Source organism: Dermacentor silvarum, chromosome 1 (genome assembly GCF_013339745.2).
Source record: "Dermacentor silvarum isolate Dsil-2018 chromosome 1, BIME_Dsil_1.4, whole genome shotgun sequence".
Lineage (NCBI taxonomy): Eukaryota > Metazoa > Arthropoda > Arachnida > Ixodida > Ixodidae > Dermacentor > Dermacentor silvarum.
This window is the reverse complement of record NC_051154.1, coordinates 56,158,937-56,178,419: the sequence shown is the minus strand read 5'-3', so window position 1 is coordinate 56,178,419 and position 19,483 is coordinate 56,158,937. Positions and strand designations below refer to the sequence as shown.

Sequence of the window (19,483 nt, the reverse complement as noted above, 5' to 3'; positions counted from 1 at the left end):
ACCACTTGACACGGTACGCTGAAACAGCCGCACTACCTTCCGGTTCCGCAGCGGAGGTTGCATCCTTTTTCTTGGAAGCCATCCTTTTACGACACGGAGCCCCACGTATCCTTTTGAGTGACCGCGGCAGGACCTTTCTGTCTAAACTTCTCGACGATGTTCTTCGTGCGTCCAATACCATCCATAAAACGACTTCCAGCTACTACCCACAAACTTATGGTCTCACAGAGCGATTTCATCGTACGCTGGCTGACATGATTTCAGTGTACATCAACCCTGACCACACCAATTGGGATGTTATTCTTCCATTCGTCACCTTCGCTTACAACACGGCCGTCCAACGCACAACAGGGTACTCGCCCTTTTTCCGTGTGTATGGTCGTCAACCGATCACTGTCCTCAACGTCTCTTTCTTTGGCGTCGCCGGGCCCTCGTCCACATCAATGTGTGAGCAATTTGTTTCGCGCATTGCCAAGTGTCGCCAACACGCCCGCCTCAACACTGACGCCAGTCAACAAGACCGCAAAACTCGCTATGATGCATCCCACCGTGTCGTTTCCTTCCAGCCTGGAGACGAAGTGTTGCTGTGGACTCCAGTCCGCGTTCCTGGCTTATGCGAGAAATTTCAGTCCCGTTTTATCGGGCCCTACACTGTTCAGGAACAGACTTCGCCAATTAACTATCGTGTCACTCCCGTTGTTACGCCTTTGGATGGCCGCTGCCGTACCACAGAGATTGTGCATGTTTCACGTTTAAAGCATTTCTTACGGCGTTCGCTGCCATAGCCAGCAGCCAGGTTGGCCGCTTCCATGCGCGGGGGTAATTGTGTGAGCATTAGTATGGTATGCCTTATCTGATGGCGCATACCCACTGCGGGGGATTGGCCAAGATTTGGATGGAATTAGGCAATCTTTTTTAATACTAAAATCGGTAAAGCTAACTGGAGAAAATGAACAAAAATAAAATATTTAAGAATTCAAGAAAATCTATTTGAAGCACTTATAAATTCCTCCACGGCTGAGCAAATATCCCTGTGGCACTTTCCAAGAGAGGAGGCTCCTAAAGAAAGGATGTTTAGAATAGAAAAGCTTAAACCAAGCTGTGTAAATTTTGATTCTAGAATATTTTTCCTTAAAGAACAAAAACGGCGGCAGAATATGAAAAAATTATCTATTGTTTCATCTTCTCCACAGAATGGGCACAGAGGGGAGGGCACCAGACCAGCCCTGTGACGATAGAAGTTTAATATTGGTACCCGACAACGTAATCGGGTAAAGATGACTTTGGTTTTTCTAGTGTGAAAGGAATTTTTGGGCCAAGGGAATAGGAGGTGTCGATATTGTGAGAAATTAGCTACAGCTGGGTTCAAGAAGTCTTGAATAATTGAATATCTCCTGAATCTAGTAGTCGTTAGGTAAGCTGTTGTAGGAAGTAATCGTAATACAGGGCCACTGAGGGCCGCTCTCGCGAGACTGTCAGCCATTTTGTTCATGACTAATCCTTTATGTCCAGGCACCCAAAGCAGTCTAATTAAATTTATGTGGGCAGGCACTAGAAAATGAAATGTACGTAAAAGGTTAGTGACACTATTTGCTGTGAGCGAGGAACATAAAGATATAAAGAATCTGTTATTATTACTACCGCTGATATTGATGAATTTAGTTTGCGTAGGGCTAGAACTACAGCTAGAAATTCAGCCAGAAATACGGAAAAGTAGTCCGGAATCTTGATTGCGAATGACCAATCTAGAGCAGGAGAGAAAATGCCAATTGCAGATTTTTCTTCACACTGTGAGGCGTCTGTCGCAATGACCGTACTTATAGATAAACTTAATAAATGGTCTTGTAATAGGCCGTTTAATATATTATAAGAAAGGAGTTTTGCGTTGTTTGGGTAGATGTCATCATATATGAATTGTAGGTTCTCTCGCACATCACAAATAGGCGGCACCTCCCAGATACGTACATTTAAGGGATTGATTAATGTTTGTGAGCATTATATGATTAATGTATGTGAGCATTATATTACCCCTTCATCTTCTTCATCTGTATATATTCATCATCATGGTCAGCCAGGGGCGGATCCAGGTTTTTTCTGAGGGGGGGGGGGGGTCAACTTCTGTCAATGATGATGATGGTGATGATGATGATAGTAGTCTTTCTTATTTACCGAAATTTACCGTTTTTCCTCACGATAAACCCGCGTTTTATACGGCTAAAGCAACACCTGTAGCCCTCCGTGGCGGCTTAGTCAGCTCAGGCGTTGAGCACGAGATAACGGGATCAAATACCGGCCGCGGCGGCCGCATTTCGATGGAGGCGAAATGCAAAAACGCCCGTGTTCTTGCGTTGTAGTGCAGGTTAAAGAACCCCAGGTGCTCAAAATTAATCCGGAGCCTTCCACTACGGCGTGCCTCATAATCAGAACTGGTTTTGGCACGTAAAACCCCAGAAAGAGGAAAAAGACCTGTAGCGAAGCCAGGTATCGGTTTCTCCGAGCTTATAGGAAAAGGACGTTACCCAATTAATACAGTCATGTGCTTGGCGGCTGCGCCTGATAATACAGGGTGTTCAAAACTAAGCTTTATGGTTTTCTTTAAATTAGGCACTGGGAGGCATGCGAAGACCACCTGTGCAAATAAGTTATGTGGCTAAGGGGGCACAAAGTGAGATGATAATTATTGGTGTGAGCAGTCCAATTAACTAAAATTGAACAATTATTTTTTGTTTACCGCAGTAAGTGGGTATGTTTGTATTGAAAACTTAGAGGCAGTCGAGTTTCTACACAGTATCAGTCGGAAGAATTATTCTAGCGTGTCCGTGCTCCGAGATATCAGACTCCAAATTTCAATTGTCGTACTGCGCAGAATAATCGAGAATAAAGACGCGACAATTCTCATGAATTCCCGCGAATGATCATGAAGCTCAGTGACCACTTCTGTGGAGGGATGGCGGTGCCATCTTCTCTCTTGAGTCGTGGTGGTGTGCTGACTAGAGGGACGGTCTTGAATACGGGCGTAACGGTCCGCTCCAACGCAGCAACCACTGCGCTGGCTGTTTACGATATGCGAATCGCCGCGTATGAAGACTAACGACGCCACCTACAAGAATAACGATGTGGCGTAGTAGGCGAGAGCGCGAGCCAGCGTCTTCATGTTTTGTTTCCCACGCGACGTCATCCTTTTACACAAGGCGCGCATCTGCTCCCGTTTCTCTAACCACGCGACGCCATACTAGGCCCGCGCGCTGGCGTTGGCCGCTGACGTCACGCTCACCCACTTCGCAGCCGCGGCTCGAGGCTTCGCCCCGCTCCGGTGGGCTTGAGCCTCCTATGCTTAATGTACGACAATAAAACTGCGAAGTTACAATGAAAAACTTGTAGCGTACGAACGGTACTGTGCTCGTACTGGATATTGTCAACGTGTAACTGTGATCACAATGAGTGCTACAGTTAAAAAAAGTTGCCTATGCGTAGTTCTTAGTTTAGCTGTTAGTTGTTATTATTTATATATAAACACTTCAGCAAGAGATCTCTTTCATTAAGCAGGTTGGTCGCGGAACCGATGACAGCCAATGAAGCAACCGTTGACACCCCAAGGGGAAACTAAGTTAATCAGGCACGAAAGCACTCGAGCGGACCTCGGCGTGTTTGGCAAAAGGGACGTCCCCTCGTTCATTCGACGCCACCGAAGGGACGAGTAAGGCACGGCAGGCGTAAGGAGGTCCAAGGTGTTCATGAGAAAAAATAATTACGGCAACTTCGCGACACCACACTCCTACGGAATACAACTAAGCTTGTGAGCGCGCTAGCTTTACTTCTATGCATGGCTGATACCAGTGGTACTCGCGAAAAATACTTTTGAAGAATGCTGGTGGCCGTTTTTTTTTTTTTCTTTTTTTTTTTTTCTTTTTTTTCTTCTTTTGCGACAGGGCCATCCCCCTGTCAGCGAGGGGGCGATGCAGAAATCTGAGGGGGCGGGGGTTCAGGACATCCGGACATCCCCCCTGGATCCGCGCCTGTGGTCAGCGTCATTCTCTTCAGCTTGCGGCCTGCATAATAAACCGTCGAGGTTGAACAACTGTCTCGCAATATACAGGGTGTCCCAGCTATCACGCAGCACGATTTAAAAAAAGAACAGCGTTACGCAAAGCAAACCTAGTACGTATTGTTTCCAGTACAGTGGAGTAGCCGCCAGTAATTTCTTCGTTACTGAGATTTAATTAGCTAATTGCAATTAATTATCTAACTCGAGAAGTACTGTCCTAATTATCAAAGTGTCAATGAAAAAATTGTAGAGCAACATGAAAAACTCCCGATACAGCTTTCTGTTGCTCAATACGTGCAACATAAAAGTGTTTTTCCGAGCGTGAAAGAAGTCCGCGAATACAGGCAAAGTGCGCGGGCTCCTTTCACACTCGGAAGAACACATTTATGTAGCACGTATTGAGCAACAGAAAGCTGTATCGAGAGTTTTTCATGTTGCTCTACAATTTTCTCATTGACACTTTGATAATTAGACCAGTACTTCTGGAGTTAGATAATTAATTACAAGTAGCTAATTAAATCTCACTAACAAAAAAATTACTGGTGGCTACTGCACTGTACTAGAAACAAATTAGGTTTGCTTCGCGTAACGCCGCTCCTCCTTTTTTAAATCGTGCTGTGCGTTAGCTGGGACACCGCGTGTGCGTGTGTATATATATATATATATATATATATATATATATATATATATATAATTAAATACACGATACGGAATGAGGCATGCCGTAGTGGGGAACCCAGGACTCATTTTAACCACCTGGGATTCTTTAACATGCACCCAGGCGTTTTTCCCTTTCGCGCTCATCGAAATGCGGCCGCCGTGGCCGAGATTTGGTACCACTCCCTCGGGCATAGCAGCGCAAAGCCAGTACACCACCACGGCGGAATAATATACAGGTGTTTTGCAGCGAAGCTGCACACCCACGGTGGTAGAATAGGAGAGGTGGCCCAACGGCGCAGCTCCGCCTAGGGGCCTATATGCAACACTAGCTCCGCCGATGCCCCACGCATGACGCGATGGCTCTCGAGTTGCCGGCGCTTTGCGTGAGGTGGCAGCAGGGGTAGTCTGGGCTATTTCTCCGCTCCGCCATACTTGAAACTACGTAGCCGGAGGGCGTCGCGAGCATTCAAACTGTATATTTAAGTCTCCGACTTTTGAGAAAGAACTTCGCGTCATATTGCCGTACACCAGGGAGGTCTTCAATACCACTGAATAGTTACCATCATTTAAAACGGACTTCTAGCGCGGATTTACGCATGCAGGGTGACTTCAGACTTGTCGTTTATTCCTTGTTTATTTGACAGTTTTATTTCTTTATTTTGCCAGATACAGATTGGTTCTGAGAACTGTACAGTGACTAATGCGTCATTGCCACATGAATCACGCTTGAAATGAATATCTCTTTATATGTTCACGATCGAGTACATTTGTTTCTTCTTCCTCATTACAGAATTAATAAACGCTCCGTTATTAGCATGTATGACTATACAGAAGAAGTATTTAATGTCTTTCCAAAATTACTGTTGCGTGTTGACCAATATATATTATTAATGAAAAAACTGTCAGCCCTTCCCCTGGGGTGGAGATGGAAGACCAGCGAAGCTGTACTACGGTGGGAATTATGTATTTCCAATTATGAGTGTTAAGATGTGATTGTGTAATTGGTTATTTGAACTATTAAAGAATGAGAAACATATATGATCTGGTGGTTTTCATTTATTTAGAGACCGCAGGGACCATGGCCTTATGGTCGCTACGGTACACCGCCATAGGGTGTACGGCAAAGGTTGGCACTTTCTTCATAAACACGTCACCAACGCCGCGCACGTTCGGTGCGAACGCGGGCCAGACGTCGCCGCCGTCGACAACAGTTATAACCGCACACAAGCGCTGTCAAAACGCTGACGTGAGCAAGCAAGCGCCAGCAAGCAGCGAGCGAAGGTTCATGCTGTCTCTCGCTTCAACGGAAACTGAGCGGCGAAAGCACTGCGCATACAAAGGTAGGAGCCATGTTGCAGATCGCTTTCAAGATAGGGTGTGCGCAACCGCCCGTCGCCGCGCAAAGTACAAGTACGCAGTTAATTGCTCGCAGAGCAAAAGCCGCACACCCTCCCGCGCTGCCTTCCCGCTTTCCTCCTTTTACTTGGGTGATTGAGTCGCCAATTCCCCTTGTGCCCCGGTCGCAAGATACGCATTTGGTGCCGCAGCTAACGTCGCCTCCCCTCCCTCCCGTCCCCCACGGCCTTTCGTGCGACGGAAGAAGTCGTGTTTGCTCTCCGCCGTGCATTCGCTCCCCGTGAAAGCGCGCGTCCCTCACGCGCTTACACTCGCACATACAGCACACGGCCAATGAGATTTTTGTAGCGAGAGCTACATTGGCCGTATTCTCGCCGTTAGGCTGTGGCCGATGGCCGCACCGCGAGCTGAGCCGTTGCGCCGCGCAGCTGGCAGCGCCGCTCGCCGCGCCATCTGACGTGACGTCAAAGGAGGAGCCGGTGAAACCGCGAGCTGAGCCGTTGCCTAGCAAGCGCCGGCGTTGTCGGCGTTGCATCGCCGGAGGAGCCGGCGTTGCATCGTATATATAGAAGGGGCGGCTCGGTGGGCTTCGTCGGCAGATATGGAAAGTGAGTCGGAGAGACTGAAAGAAGCCAGGCTTCGTCGTGGGAACGAATCGAAGAGGAGGCAGCGAGCCGAGGAGACAGGAAGAACGAGCCGCACGCCTCGAGAAGCGTCGTAAGTACGAAGCAGGCGAGTGCATTCAGATGAGGATGGTTCGTCATCTAGTTCGGCATCTCGTGCCAGGGCCGCGGATCAACGACGGAATGAAGCCAGGAGGAGGCAAGGAGCTGCGGGGGCAGAAGAAGAACGTGCTCGGCGTATCGAACAGAGACGGCAGAGTGATGCAGCTCGGAGAGCCCCGCGCCTAGCCGCCGATATATACAACACAGTTGGAGGACTTGAAGGCTCGCCGTGTGACGGACCATGTGATTCGGCTGACTCAAAGTTCAAGTGCGACGCGCATGTTCCAAACGGACTTTACAGACAATCCGGTTGGATTTGCGTTTGACGTTTGCGAATAACTTTGGCATATACGAGATGAACATATGCGAGATGAACAAGATAACACTTTCAAAATAAATGCGTTACACTTTAAAAAAGTCTAGTCTTTAATGCAACCATAACTTAACGAGAGGTAACAACCGAAACTCAACACTCAGACGTACGAAGCTTAACGATAAGGATGTAATCGTAGAGAGAACCAAGCTGAACAATAAGATTTACCGTACCTCTCGCTACGCACACCCAGGCATAACTGAGTTAAGCCACAGCCATTTTTTTTTTCTACAGGCGGACACGATCGACCATCGGAGACTGAGCCCTTAACAGCTTCGCTGTAAAACGTTGGGTCGAGAAATCGTCAGTGTCCAAGCACGTCACTGAAACATTAAATCACTAGGAGGACCGGCTGATTTAAGTATCAAAGTTCATCGACGCAGCCACCGTGATATTCCCCGTAGAAGCTTCAGGGAAAAAAAGTGTTTCGTTTTCCATGGAATGAAGCGCACAAACGTAAATGGGCAGTTGCCCTCAAACGAGCGACCGTGAACGGCGAGCTGTGGGTACCGAACGTAGGAGCCAGAATATGTGAAGATCATTTCACCACAGGCAAGTGTTTTGGCGAATAACTTCGCCTACTAACGTTCTAGTTCAAATACCCCCTTTTTAACAATCAGGTAAATACACACAGGTACACCCAGCAAGGATCCTCAGCATATTGATTATGTGCCGTCTTCATTCCGGTACAACGAAAAGGCAACTGAGAGTGCACGAAAGAGCGAGGAGAGGTAACGTCAAAATAATTCGTGCACTTTTGAGATACTTAAATCGGTGCTTTCTCTCTGCAGTTATACACGACACGCGTCTCTTGACAAAAAAAAACGGGAGACTGCGAAGGCACAGCAGCCGACGACTTGGCGCGCGCTGGGCACCGCTAGGCACCGCTGCAGACAAAACAGCGGACGAAGCGATCGACTGTACCGTTTGTTATGGGAAACGTTACCAACAGCCACTTATTAGGTTGACTTATACCACTTATTAAAAACTACTAAGTTAACGAGCGTTTATATCCGCTCGACAAACGTTTGCGCTTGATTAACTATTTGACGCGACACAAACACGTTAGGGCATGAAATGCCTGCCACATAAAAATACACGAGTCTAGCGACAAGCGACGCGATGGAGATGGCTGTCGCGTTCACTCGTCGCCTACAAGTCGTACGGCATGCGAGCGACGAGACGAGCGACGACTTTGAGCGACGTCTCCCCGGTGTTGCCGGTATGAAGGCAGCAAATACTGGCCGAAACTGGCGTTACGCGTGCTTTATTCATTTAAGTTGATGTGTTTTAGTCTAAAGAGTAGCATTAATATTTCTAAAGGTCTTGCACTACGTTATTATCCTTACACGTAACAAAATCTAGTCGTTTGCTCGTTCCGTGCGACAATCGGTAGTACTTGACTGATGTATATCCTGTTCCGACTTCGCGCATTAGGCTAGGCGCGAGGCTAGTCGCTCATAGCACTTCCGAGCGACCGAGCGACAAATTCTAGATTTCCAGAACCGAGCGATCTAGCGACAAGAACAAGCGATCTGTTCGCGCGACGGCCCGTTTCTTCGCTCGTCGCCGTCGCGCACAAAATCGCTCATGCGGTTTGCGCCAACATAAGTACGAAGGAGCGATAGCTCACACCTACGTTTTGGAACTGCCCAGTGGTGGTTATGTCGTGGTTTTTCACCAAAGTTACGCAGTATATAAAAGACAAAGCGCGTGAAGCATGGGCATGAAGTGACGGCGGCATATACGGCGTCGTAGTCTCGAACCGGAAGTTGGGAATACGCCGTACCTAGCCGTACCCCACTATCCCTTGCGACAACCGAGATTTTGGTGACCCGTAAAATAGCGAGGGATTCTGGGATGCGCCGTCTGCTAGCTGTTTCTGGTTCGAGTCATCGCAGCCGCCGCCACCGCTTCGCCGTTGAAGTCCATTGATGCGATTGCAGTCTGTTCTTCTTTCTGGTGTTTTGAGTGCTAAAACCAGTTGTGATCATAAGGCACGCCGTAGTGGAGGGCTCCGGATTAATTTTGACCGCCTGGGGTTCTTTAACATGCACTACAACGCAAGCACACGGGCGTTTTCTCATTTCGCCTCCATCGAAATGCGGCCGCCGTGGCCGGGATTCGATCCCGCGAGCTCGTGCTCAGCGGCGCAACGCCTTAGCTGACTGAGTCACTTGCGCTTGCAGTCCGGCTTGTCCCACTCGAAGATTACCGGGTGGCAGGTGCCTAGGCAAAACTATCATCGGCTGTTCAGCCGTTGGCTGCTCAAATTCAAGCGTTAAAGGTGAACGCATGTAACGACTGCCTTGGAGCAACCCTTGCTGAGTCAACTGTGCACAAGCATCAGAGGAATGGCTGCCACTTTCAAAACTGTAACAAGGCAGAGACCATCCGTGAACAAAAAGAAAATGAATGTACTGTGCCACTTATCAGGAGGCGATTAGCTGTGTAAGGGCCGACACGGAATGATTCCCCAAGATACTTCTTTCTCTAACATTGACTCAGGCAACCAGAACTATTTCAGTACTCGCATGCACATATAGAGGTACTATGAAACTAGGTTTTACAGCGCGAATTTAAGCGGGACACAGCGAGATACATACATAATACTCGTAACCAAACAGCCCACCTTAGCTCCTTCAGCACAGATAGAGATAATGCGCAGCCGTAATATAACGGCGATACGGCCATTGTTGACAAAAAAGCGAGAACGTCTAACTACGTACCACTTCAAATGAACCTAGAGTTTCGACCAAGAAATGCCGTTGACAGCACACAAAGTTATCATTTTCAGCGTTGGTTGCGCCGTTATACCGACGATATCGGTTTTGAGCTACGATCACAGAGGAGCATGCACCGCTGTAGCCATCGCCTCAGCACCCGATTTTCTAAGTAATGCTTCTATACGCTTGATAAATTATCGGATAACGATAACTTTTTCACCTGTCTGACTGACCCGCAGGCAGAGCAGTTAGTGACGGTGCGTCCAAGCAACGGCAAATGTCGTAGAGCTAAACCTCGCAGAAACAAAAAAGGCCGCCGAAACGAAAACCAGAATTCCTTTATGAATAGAGAGTTTTAGAATAGGGGCCCCAAAAGTTTGGGGCCCCAAAGAGCTTTGCGGGTGTTAGCGTTGGGGCATGCAAAGAGTGATGAGTTTTAGAATAGGGCTTTGCGTTTGCGAATAACGTGTTGCGCTTGCAGCGCCACTACGGTGTCAAAGAAAAACTATTCTAAATATTAAAATAAACTATACCATTTTATGATAGGAAGAGTAATTTTGACTTTCGTGGTTTTGCGTTTAATTGCAATTAAGATGTTATTCTGTTAGCAGCAAGCGATTTATTGCGCCTAATTTTGAGTAACCCAGCCAAGCTAATCCACGTTAGGCCTACGAGCCATGGAATCGACAATCGAATTCAGAATCAGCTGCGTCTAATGAATCAATCTTCATTACACACGTTAGTTGAGAGAAAGCGATAACCGCAGACTCCTAGCTTAGGAACTTCACGCGTTACCACGAATAAAGCCGACTTTGGTACTCGGAGAGCCGCCGCTTCGATGGGTGCCGCCATGTTTGTTGACGCAAAACTTTTGGGGCTGCTTTTGGGTACAGTGAACTAGAACATGGGGTTCGGCGAAATAGCGTGCCCGACGCAAAACCCAAACGCAGTTAGCGTCTCGCGCATGTGCAGTGGTGTCGACGCTATTTCTTTGGGGCCCCAAAACTTTTGGGGCCCCTATTCTAAAACTCTCTAATAAAAGCGTTTCTTGGCTCGTCATCATCGCGCCCAGAGTGAACTGAAACCTAGAAATCAGCTGCATGAATGGTACGTTTATGGTCGACAAAGCGGACCGAAAGCTTCGCACGACTGACAGCTGAAACCGCGTAGAAAAACACGTGCGCCTGGCATGCCGCCGCCTCGTCCGTCGAACCGAAAGCTGCTAGCAGACGGCGCGCCCCACAATTCCCTGCGATTGCTCGTTTTACGGGTCACCTTCACTGGTATGTACCACTCTTTACTGATCTCGGAGGCCACGCGTAGAATTGTCAGCATAGTCACTAAACGGCGCAGCGTGTCCAGAAAGAAACGTGAGGAGTCCGGTTGTGACGCGTTTGTCAGCGTTCGCACGATCCGGCGCGCCATGCATTTCGGAGGCCACGCGCAGGCTGCTGATCATTTGAAATCTCTATGCTCGCGACCCCTTCGTTCCACGAGTTATCAAGAAGTATATGCATGTGCCTTCTTTTCATGAGAAAATTGCATTCGCGAAAATCCATAGCCTTTTTCTTCATAAACACTGCGGGGCACCCGGCACAAAGCAATTTCATCGCCGTGCCATTTTCAGACGGTTTCATCCAGCGCCCACCGCGCTCTGGCAACGCTGTGCGCCGGCATCCGGCGCCCTTAGGAAACTTCCGGTAGCGGTTCCTCTTGCTCCTTTTTTCTTGGTATCTGCTCGTTCGCGCGATTGTCCTGTGCATATTCTGTGTTATTTTTCGGGTGTATCGAGATAAGTGCGACTTGTGGCATTCAGTGTGTTGCTTGACGGCGAGTAGCTCTCTGGAGCATCGACTGTTTTCATTACGTTCATTCCTCAACGGTGTTTTGCTGGTTGTTGCTGTTGCTGGCTTGCAAATGCATTCCGCATCGTACATACCACCTGTGAAACGTTCAAGGATGAGTTCGTGTTGTGTCGTGCCAGGGTGCACCCTTCGCTCAGGAACCAACTTCCTTTCGGAAGTGCGAACGTTTAGGTTCCCTATCGAGGCTGACAGGAGAAACGCCTGGATAGCAGCGGTGCGCCGGTACAAGTGGCAGCTTACCAAGAGCTCCCAGATTTTCTTTGCTCACTTCATCCATAGTAGTACGTTACTACGTAGAGTAGCCGGACTGCGGAATAATAAAAGTGCTACTGCGCGATTGTTCTGGTCGTATGTCGTGTAACTCATGCGAGAGCAGCTCGACTCTTTCCTCGAGCTTGCCGCTCGTCCAGTTTCTTGCCTCTGCGTGGAACGCCATGCTACGAACATGAGTTAGAATTATTGTTTTCCAGGTGCCATGCTGCCGCCGTCTTATTTTATTGTTTTTCGTATCTGGGGCACAAGTGCACTTCTGCAGCTTTACTACCCTAGGTACATGTGCGCATTGGTTTATCACGTTTAACGTCCCAAAGCGACTCGGGCTATGACGGACGCCGCAGTGAAGGGCTCCGGATAATTTCGACCACCTGTGGTTCTTTAACGTGCACTGACATCGCACAGTACGCGGACCTCTAGGATTTCGCCTCGATCGAAATGCGACGACCGGGGCCCAAACGGCGTCTTTCAGGTCAGCAACCAGGCACCGTAACCGCCGAGCCACCGCGGCGGCATGTGAGCATTCGTATCGGTATCGCAGAGCAGAATCGCAGAAAAGCGATTTCCGTGCATGAATGTAGTAAGTTTCGGCCACATTCTAAAAGCATTTACGAATTACCGGAGACCAATTATGGATTGCAATCTCGCGCCCAACGCTACAGGTTTCATTTTGCTAGAAGTGGGGTAAATTCGTGAGCATTTAAGTTAGTGCCATTTCAGTCGACCTAGGTGTCTTGCACTAAATTACTTTTGAGAATGTACAGTTATTTTTGAATGCATATTGAAAAGCAGAAACAAGGCATATGACGCAGAAAACATGTGCATGTACACAGGCACAACTTACCACTTCATCCTCCATCTTGCAGCAATAAAAGTGCCATTACGAAATGCAAAAACACCCGCAACCCTCCACTACGGCGAGCCTCATAATCAACTGGTTTTGGCACGTAAAACCCCAGAAAGGGGGAAGTGCCATTAAATTTTTTCTAATTTTCGGCAGACCCATTACGTGCCTTGAAGACAACAGTCTGCGTTCATTGCATGTCCTCACTAATATGTTCCGCTTGTTGCTCCGGTATTGTAACTGAGGGAAGGCGTTTGGAGCCCGACGAAAACGAAAATCGCACGACATCATCGTCCAACGGATCGGGCAGCTCTCCGCCTCTAAACATCAGCTTTTGGCGATACCGATCTTTTGCTTCGGTGCTAAGCGCCTTAAAGTAGTCGCTCGTCATCTCGACAATATTCACGATGTAGAATCAGCTCATCACAGATTCCACCCAGCAGCGCAAACATCGCCACGCCGGCCTCACGTCGCGCATGCCTTCAAACAACATAGCCGGGTGCTTCTAGCTCTCCTGCCGGAAGTTCCGATGGGGCAACCAATCAGCGGTAATCGAGGTTTGTTTGTAAACACTAAAACCGTCTTATCACCACCGCCTGTCGCTGTGGTCAACCAGCAAAGCTGTGATGATGGTCCTCCGCTTTTGTGCATACCTCCTTTCTCGGACATGCCGAAATTCCGGCGTCCGGAGCCAGGAACCATCACAACAACATGCTCTTCAAGGATAAAAAACACACAAAAAAAGAAAAAGATATACTATGGCACAATCTGAGCAAATGACTTTAGTTTTTCTTCATTGAAGATTCTGAAAAACAAAAATCTCTAATTGGCAATAAATCAAAGCAGTTAAAGTCGACAACAGATGTGCGGTCAAGATTGTTCACATAATGGCACGTCCCGGCAAGGCCGATCCAATTCTTCTTCAATATTGTTTTTAAGCAACAAAAATTAGCAGTAGCAGTAGCAAATACATTCATTCTTCTGTCGTTCCCATCAATCATTTCTTTCTGAGCGAAGAAGACAAAGCTTATTCTGCCACTGAGTGTCCGTGCATGTGATTGCATGGCTCTAGCGTTCAGGCCAAACTTGGAAGGTACGCCATCCTGAACACTTAACTTTTGCCAGAAGAAATACGTAATGAAGATAAAGTAACAGTATGTTTCTGTAGCTCGACCACCATACAGGTTAAGCAACAAATTAAGAAATGGAACAATAAGATTGTAAGACTTAAATCAACAATGCACAGCGTTATAACAATGAAGAATCTCAGAAAAATCCATCGCAAGCTATTTTTCCGTATTGTAAAATATTCCAATGAGACGTTACACAAAAAATAGTAGGGATATAGAAGGTACAACCCTACCGAGGCTTTTTTTTTTTTTTTTTTGACGTCACCAATTGTTCACAGCTTCACAGTGCCGACATTAAAGGCTTACAAACGGCTCCGAATAAGCCGCAACAAAGAATCAGGAAGGCAAGATCAATACTGCTTCCATAAGCCATTCGGAGTGATGTGGCGTAAGTCCCAAAGTCACGATTTTTCCATCCAGTTCTTAAAGAAAACATCGGCATTACACGATGCAAACGTCACTGATGCGGAGGTAACGAGCAATAGCACGCCAACAGTCCTCGTTCAGCGCATCAATCTGCGTGACTTCAGCAGGCTGGCAAACAAGGGAGTGCCGAACAACGCCTGTGAGCACGAGGTATTTTTCTTGCAGGCGATGCTTCGCGGAGACGACTACGCACCATGCTTCGACCTCCGACACTCCGGTGAATTCCGTCAGGTGAGTAAGGAGGCAGGATCTTGCGGAGAATCGATCGAAGCACTCTGCGCTGTGCCTGTCCTCTCGGGTCTGCAGGACAAACTCCAGGGCACGGTTCAAGGCGCACTTGTTTCTTCGCACGGCCTCAAGGATGGCGAACGGGACGTACTCGTCGCCATTTGCCCAGCTACAGAATTCCACGACCAGCTTGTTACGCGACAGTCCCTGGGCGATGGCTTCCATGAATTGTGAACGGTGGTGGACGTCCAAACAGACCGAGACATTCGTGAGGGAGTTGTTGTGCTGCAGCATGCTGGAAAACGCTCCCATCGTTTGTTCGTCAGCGGGTACTCGAAGGGTTATGTCCATCTTTGTTATGGCTGCATTCGCAGACAGAGCATGAAGGACATTGCAGGCTGAAAGCTCGTTTCCAATGATGATATGCAGATACGAGATTGACCTGTTCATTTTCAATGCTTCGCAAAGAGCTGCGACTCTGGCATCGGGCGTTAGCTTGACTTCAACTACGAGGTGCTTGACCCTCTTGCTGGATGCCAGGACGTTGAAGAGGTCACGGGCAGTATTGTGTGACAGCTGGCCGATGTCTGGCAGCCAGAGCTGCTCGGGGCCTGTATGCTGAGAAGGCAGCAGTTCCAACAGGAATCGCAGCCCGGGCTCTGTCAAGGGCCCTAAGCGCACGCGGTCGTAACACCCGTCCACGAGAAGCTGACGTGTCAAAGACATTCTGGAACAAACAGCGATAGTTGGGTGAGCTGAGAAACTGTGAAAGCCGCGCGCCCGTTGCAATACAATCAATACAATAAAATGCATGCGCTGTCGGTGTTTTGCTTCATGACATTTGTTTGCGGGCTGCCATTCTCAAAATTCGGAGGAATAAATTTGTCAAGAATGTAAGACAAGGTATGAGCAACTTTAGTGATAGAATGGCCTGTCAATATAACCCACATTTACCGCATGTGATATCGCAAGGTGTGCAATACATGTACCATTTCCTCCACGGACAACGCCGCCGACGTTGACGCCGGATTTTCTGCGACATGGGCCCTTAAATGTTATCGCGTTAAAATGGCCATGTCGCCGAAAACTATATATGCTCCTCTTGAAAACCCAGAGAAACCAACTCTCTCTCATCTCGTATGTCCAGTTGGATGCTCAATGGACACGGCTTTCGGCAGCATGGCCACAGTGTGCATCTGCGTGTCACAGTGGTGTTTGGTACCACGAGACCGCTGCACCAGGTTTCAGTGACGTAAACGATTATAGCTTTTTGACGTCAAAAGCCGCGCTGTAGTTGGCACGCGTTTTGAATTGGTCGCATTAAAAGGTAACGCGATTATTTTTGCGATATCATGGCATTCATATTCCATAGCGTAATTATTGCGTCGGCAGGTATTCAGTCAGAAAAAAAAAAAAAGAACAGGAGAGAGATTTTGTCAATACTTCTTTCACGGCTGTGTCCCGGCCGGTATACTGCAGCTAAACAGTAATAAACCGAGCCTTCCACTGCATGATTATCCACGTCATTTAAATAAATACAAGAAAAGCTAGCTTATTGTTGCAAATTCTTGGACATACTAGCCATGGCGAGAAGAAATATAAGTTAATCGGGAAAATGTATGAATACCTTTGTCGCATAAGTATAAGTTGAGTAGAATACTAATACGCACATTTCTTCGTCGGATGCCGTGATTCCCGGAAGCATTAACTTCTTCAGGGTCTTGTTAACCCGTAGCACTTTGCACAATGCCAAAATGGTGTTCATTGGTATATTCTCACAGTGCATTCGAAGGTACATGAGAGTGGTGTTATTCGACAGTGCTTCTGACCACGGAACCAGTCCTTCACAGTCGTTGAAAACAACGGTTCCCAGATATAGTGTTCGAAGGCAGCTTTTCTCCAGTACAGACGCAACTGCCTGCCTGCAAGTAGTGTCAACTAATACGGTGGAGTACAAGAAAACTTGCTTCAAATTAGTATTAACTTCAATGCCCCGGAACAGTTCTTCCATTGAGCCGCGCGCCTCCATATAGAGTGACACCTTTGTCACTGTGAGATTCGTCACGAGAGATCTTGCAATGGCGCTCAGGAAGATGGGCTGCGCGGTCAATTCCTTTATGGCAGCTGACATGTCCATCATCGTCGAAATCGCATTTGCCTCCGGCATTTCACGCCTATCGTAGGGCGACTTTGGCGTCAGGAACTCGCAAGCTACCATGCTTTCAAGCACGTCCCCATGCTGTTCATGCCGGCTGTGTTGTCGGATGGAAACCTTTTTGAGCGTGCTCCAGTTGCGCTCCATAAGCGACTTGACTTGGGGAAGTGTATGCAGGTTCGATTTCACAGCGTCGACGAAGACTGTCTCGAGATCCACTATTGCGTCCAGGTCTCGGAGATGGAGAAGAGCGCCGGGAGACTCGTAGATGTTCAAAGAGCGAAGGCTTCGACGGGCCGGCATAGTCGACCACGACGCACGGATGCGAATGGGGTAAGCCGGTGGAACAGCGGCAGCGTTATTGTCGCGAATGGCGCACCTCACTTCCAGATGCTGGATGCAAGGATGGTGACACAGGAGTGACGAGACAAGCAGTGATGCGTCGTGAGCCGCGGACGTCGGTTCTCTTTCCAACCCTGCGTAGGTCAAGGCACGCAGAAGCAGTTCTCCCGGGCTCGTCTCGACGAGTTCGAACGCGAGCTCGTGCAGAATTCTGTTCCACGACGCGAGATCGCCAGGCAGCCAGCACGTCTTCTTGGGGTTCACCGCGCCGCACGGCCTGTTGAAGCCCAGATGTTGTGCCTTCCACTCGTCGGTGGATAAAACTTCGTCGTCTCGACCGTATGACATCCTTTCTGCGTCGGTGTTAAGGCCAACGTAATTTAGTGACGGTGGTTGCGGCCACGTAGCTGTAAGATAGAACAAAGGCCTACTTTGGCTGTAATGGCTGACTGGGCAACGCTGGTGTTGATGCCGATCTGAGTGGACACGGTGCACGCTCACAATGAAGGAAAATCCAAGAAGCAGATGGCTGGCCATCTACTGCAGAATGAAACCCTACTAATTATTACAATTTCGGAGTTTTCAGACTGGGTATGAAAATTTGGTACAATTTTTAAAAAAACATGAAAAAAAAAACACGAAAGGAGTAGACTGACAAGGTATTCTCTTCTGTATCCTCTTCTCCTTTTTCTTCCTCCATCTTATTCTCATTAACTTGTAGTGATGTGTTGTTGTCTAGAAATGCTTGGCACATACCCACGACCCCACGGGGGTGGATTGTCCAAGCTTAAGATAATATTAAGAAAGTGCGGTATTGCTGAGATTAGCGGGAATCTTCGGAAAGAAATGAATTTACAATAACGTACGAGGAAGAACTATAGTGCCTAGAATATACCTACGTAAGTATATTCTAGGCACTATAGAAGAACTGTCAGCCCTTCCTCTGGGGTATAGATGGAAGACGAGCGAAGCTGTACTATATGGTAGGAATTATGTCTTTCCAATTATGACTATTCAGATGTGATGGTGTAATTGGTTATTTGAACTATTAAAGAATGAGAAATATGGATGATCCGGTGGTTTTCATTTATTTAGTGACCACAGGGACCATGGCCCTACGGTCGCTACGGTACAGCGCCATAGCGTGTACGGCAAAGGTTGGCACGTTCTTCATAAACACGTCACGAACGCCGCGCGCGTTCGGTGCGAACCAAGGAGGTTATAAAAAAACTTCTGGAGTGGAGATGCCGCGCCGCGGCTGACGCCGGCGACCGCCATATTGCTCCGGGCAGAAAACGCAGCTGCGCCACTTGGGCCCTTGCGGTAGTTCGGCAGTTGCGGCATTTAGAGTGCTTAGTTACGGTCTACTGAGCGGTAGTTGTGCGTTTGTAAGGGAACATCCAAGCTCTGCTGAACGGGATGGTGAACGCCTGCGTCGCACGAATCGTGCGAAGCAAAAGTCAGGAGTAACGTTTCACGTGTATATGTAGCGCGAGAAAGCCTTCGATTGCTCGACCATTGCTGTGCACTATCTCCGTCGAGGAGCGCTGTTGTACATGAAATCTACTTTTAATTGGCTAATATAGGCTGAAACAAGTTTTTTTCTGCATGTTTGTGCGACAGGTTTCCGAAAGAGAAAGCGCTGCGTGACGCATGGCAGCCCGCTGTTCGCAGAGATGGCTGGGCGCCTAAAGATTCGGATGTTCTTTGCTCGGTGCACTTTGAAGAGGGTTGTTTTGACAGGTCTGGTCAAACGACAAGGCTGCGACAGGGCAGCACTCCAACCATTTTTCTAGTGTTATCCGCACATCTGCATAAAAAAGCGAGTTCGTAAGAAATGCTTGCTGTTCGTATATATATTTCCGGTGCGCTTGCATATGAGATTCCGCATGTCGAGAGGAATTATTTACTACTTATTTATATAAAATGATACAGCTCACAGACCTGGCGGACGTCGTAGCTGCGTCTCACAAGTTGACTGTTTATAAGCGTGGCACGCAACTGTTTCGCATCAAAACAAGAAAATAACTGACCTAACTGACAAATAAAGAGTATTGCCAGTCACATATCGTGTGTGTAACAACACGATATGTGCCTGGAGCAACAACAGTTCTTGTGCAGCCATAGGTATCCTATCTCGGCGTAATTTAACTTAGGCTGGATCGCGAATGTTACTGTTTTCGGATATCAAGTTGCTGTTGCATGCCGTCGTGTAAAGCTCTATACAAATCAGAGTTCATACAAATTCGTCTATTGCGGACTCACGATCTTTACAATATTTAAAAGCCATTATTCGTAGTTACTGAACCGTGCGCCTTAAGAAGTGACATTATCA

At 47.9% G+C, this 19,483-nt stretch overlaps 1 protein-coding gene across 1 annotated transcript; it reads right to left on the bottom strand.

Annotated features, from left to right (window-relative positions):
• Positions 1-13,640: 13,640 nt before the first annotated feature.
• On the bottom strand, positions 13,641-17,629 carry LOC119449742 (uncharacterized). Its single transcript, XM_037712991.2, has 2 exons — positions 16,322-17,629; positions 13,641-15,378 (listed from the first exon to the last, which is right to left on the bottom strand). The coding sequence occupies exons 1-2, from the start codon at positions 17,494-17,496 to the stop codon at positions 14,439-14,441; spliced, it is 2,115 nt and encodes a 704-aa protein (XP_037568919.1). The 5' UTR covers positions 17,497-17,629; the 3' UTR covers positions 13,641-14,438.
• Between the last annotated feature and the right edge of the window lie 1,854 nt (positions 17,630-19,483).

Excerpts from the sequence above, each read along its gene's own strand:
- LOC119449742 (XM_037712991.2), bottom strand. The coding sequence starts at position 17,496 with ATGTCATACGGTCGAGACGACGAAGTTTTATCCACCGACGAGTGGAAG. Across the intron at positions 15,379-16,321 it reads ACGGCATCCGACGAAGAAAT|AATGTCTTTGACACGTCAGC; the intron begins GTGCGTATTAGT and ends TGTTTGTTCCAG.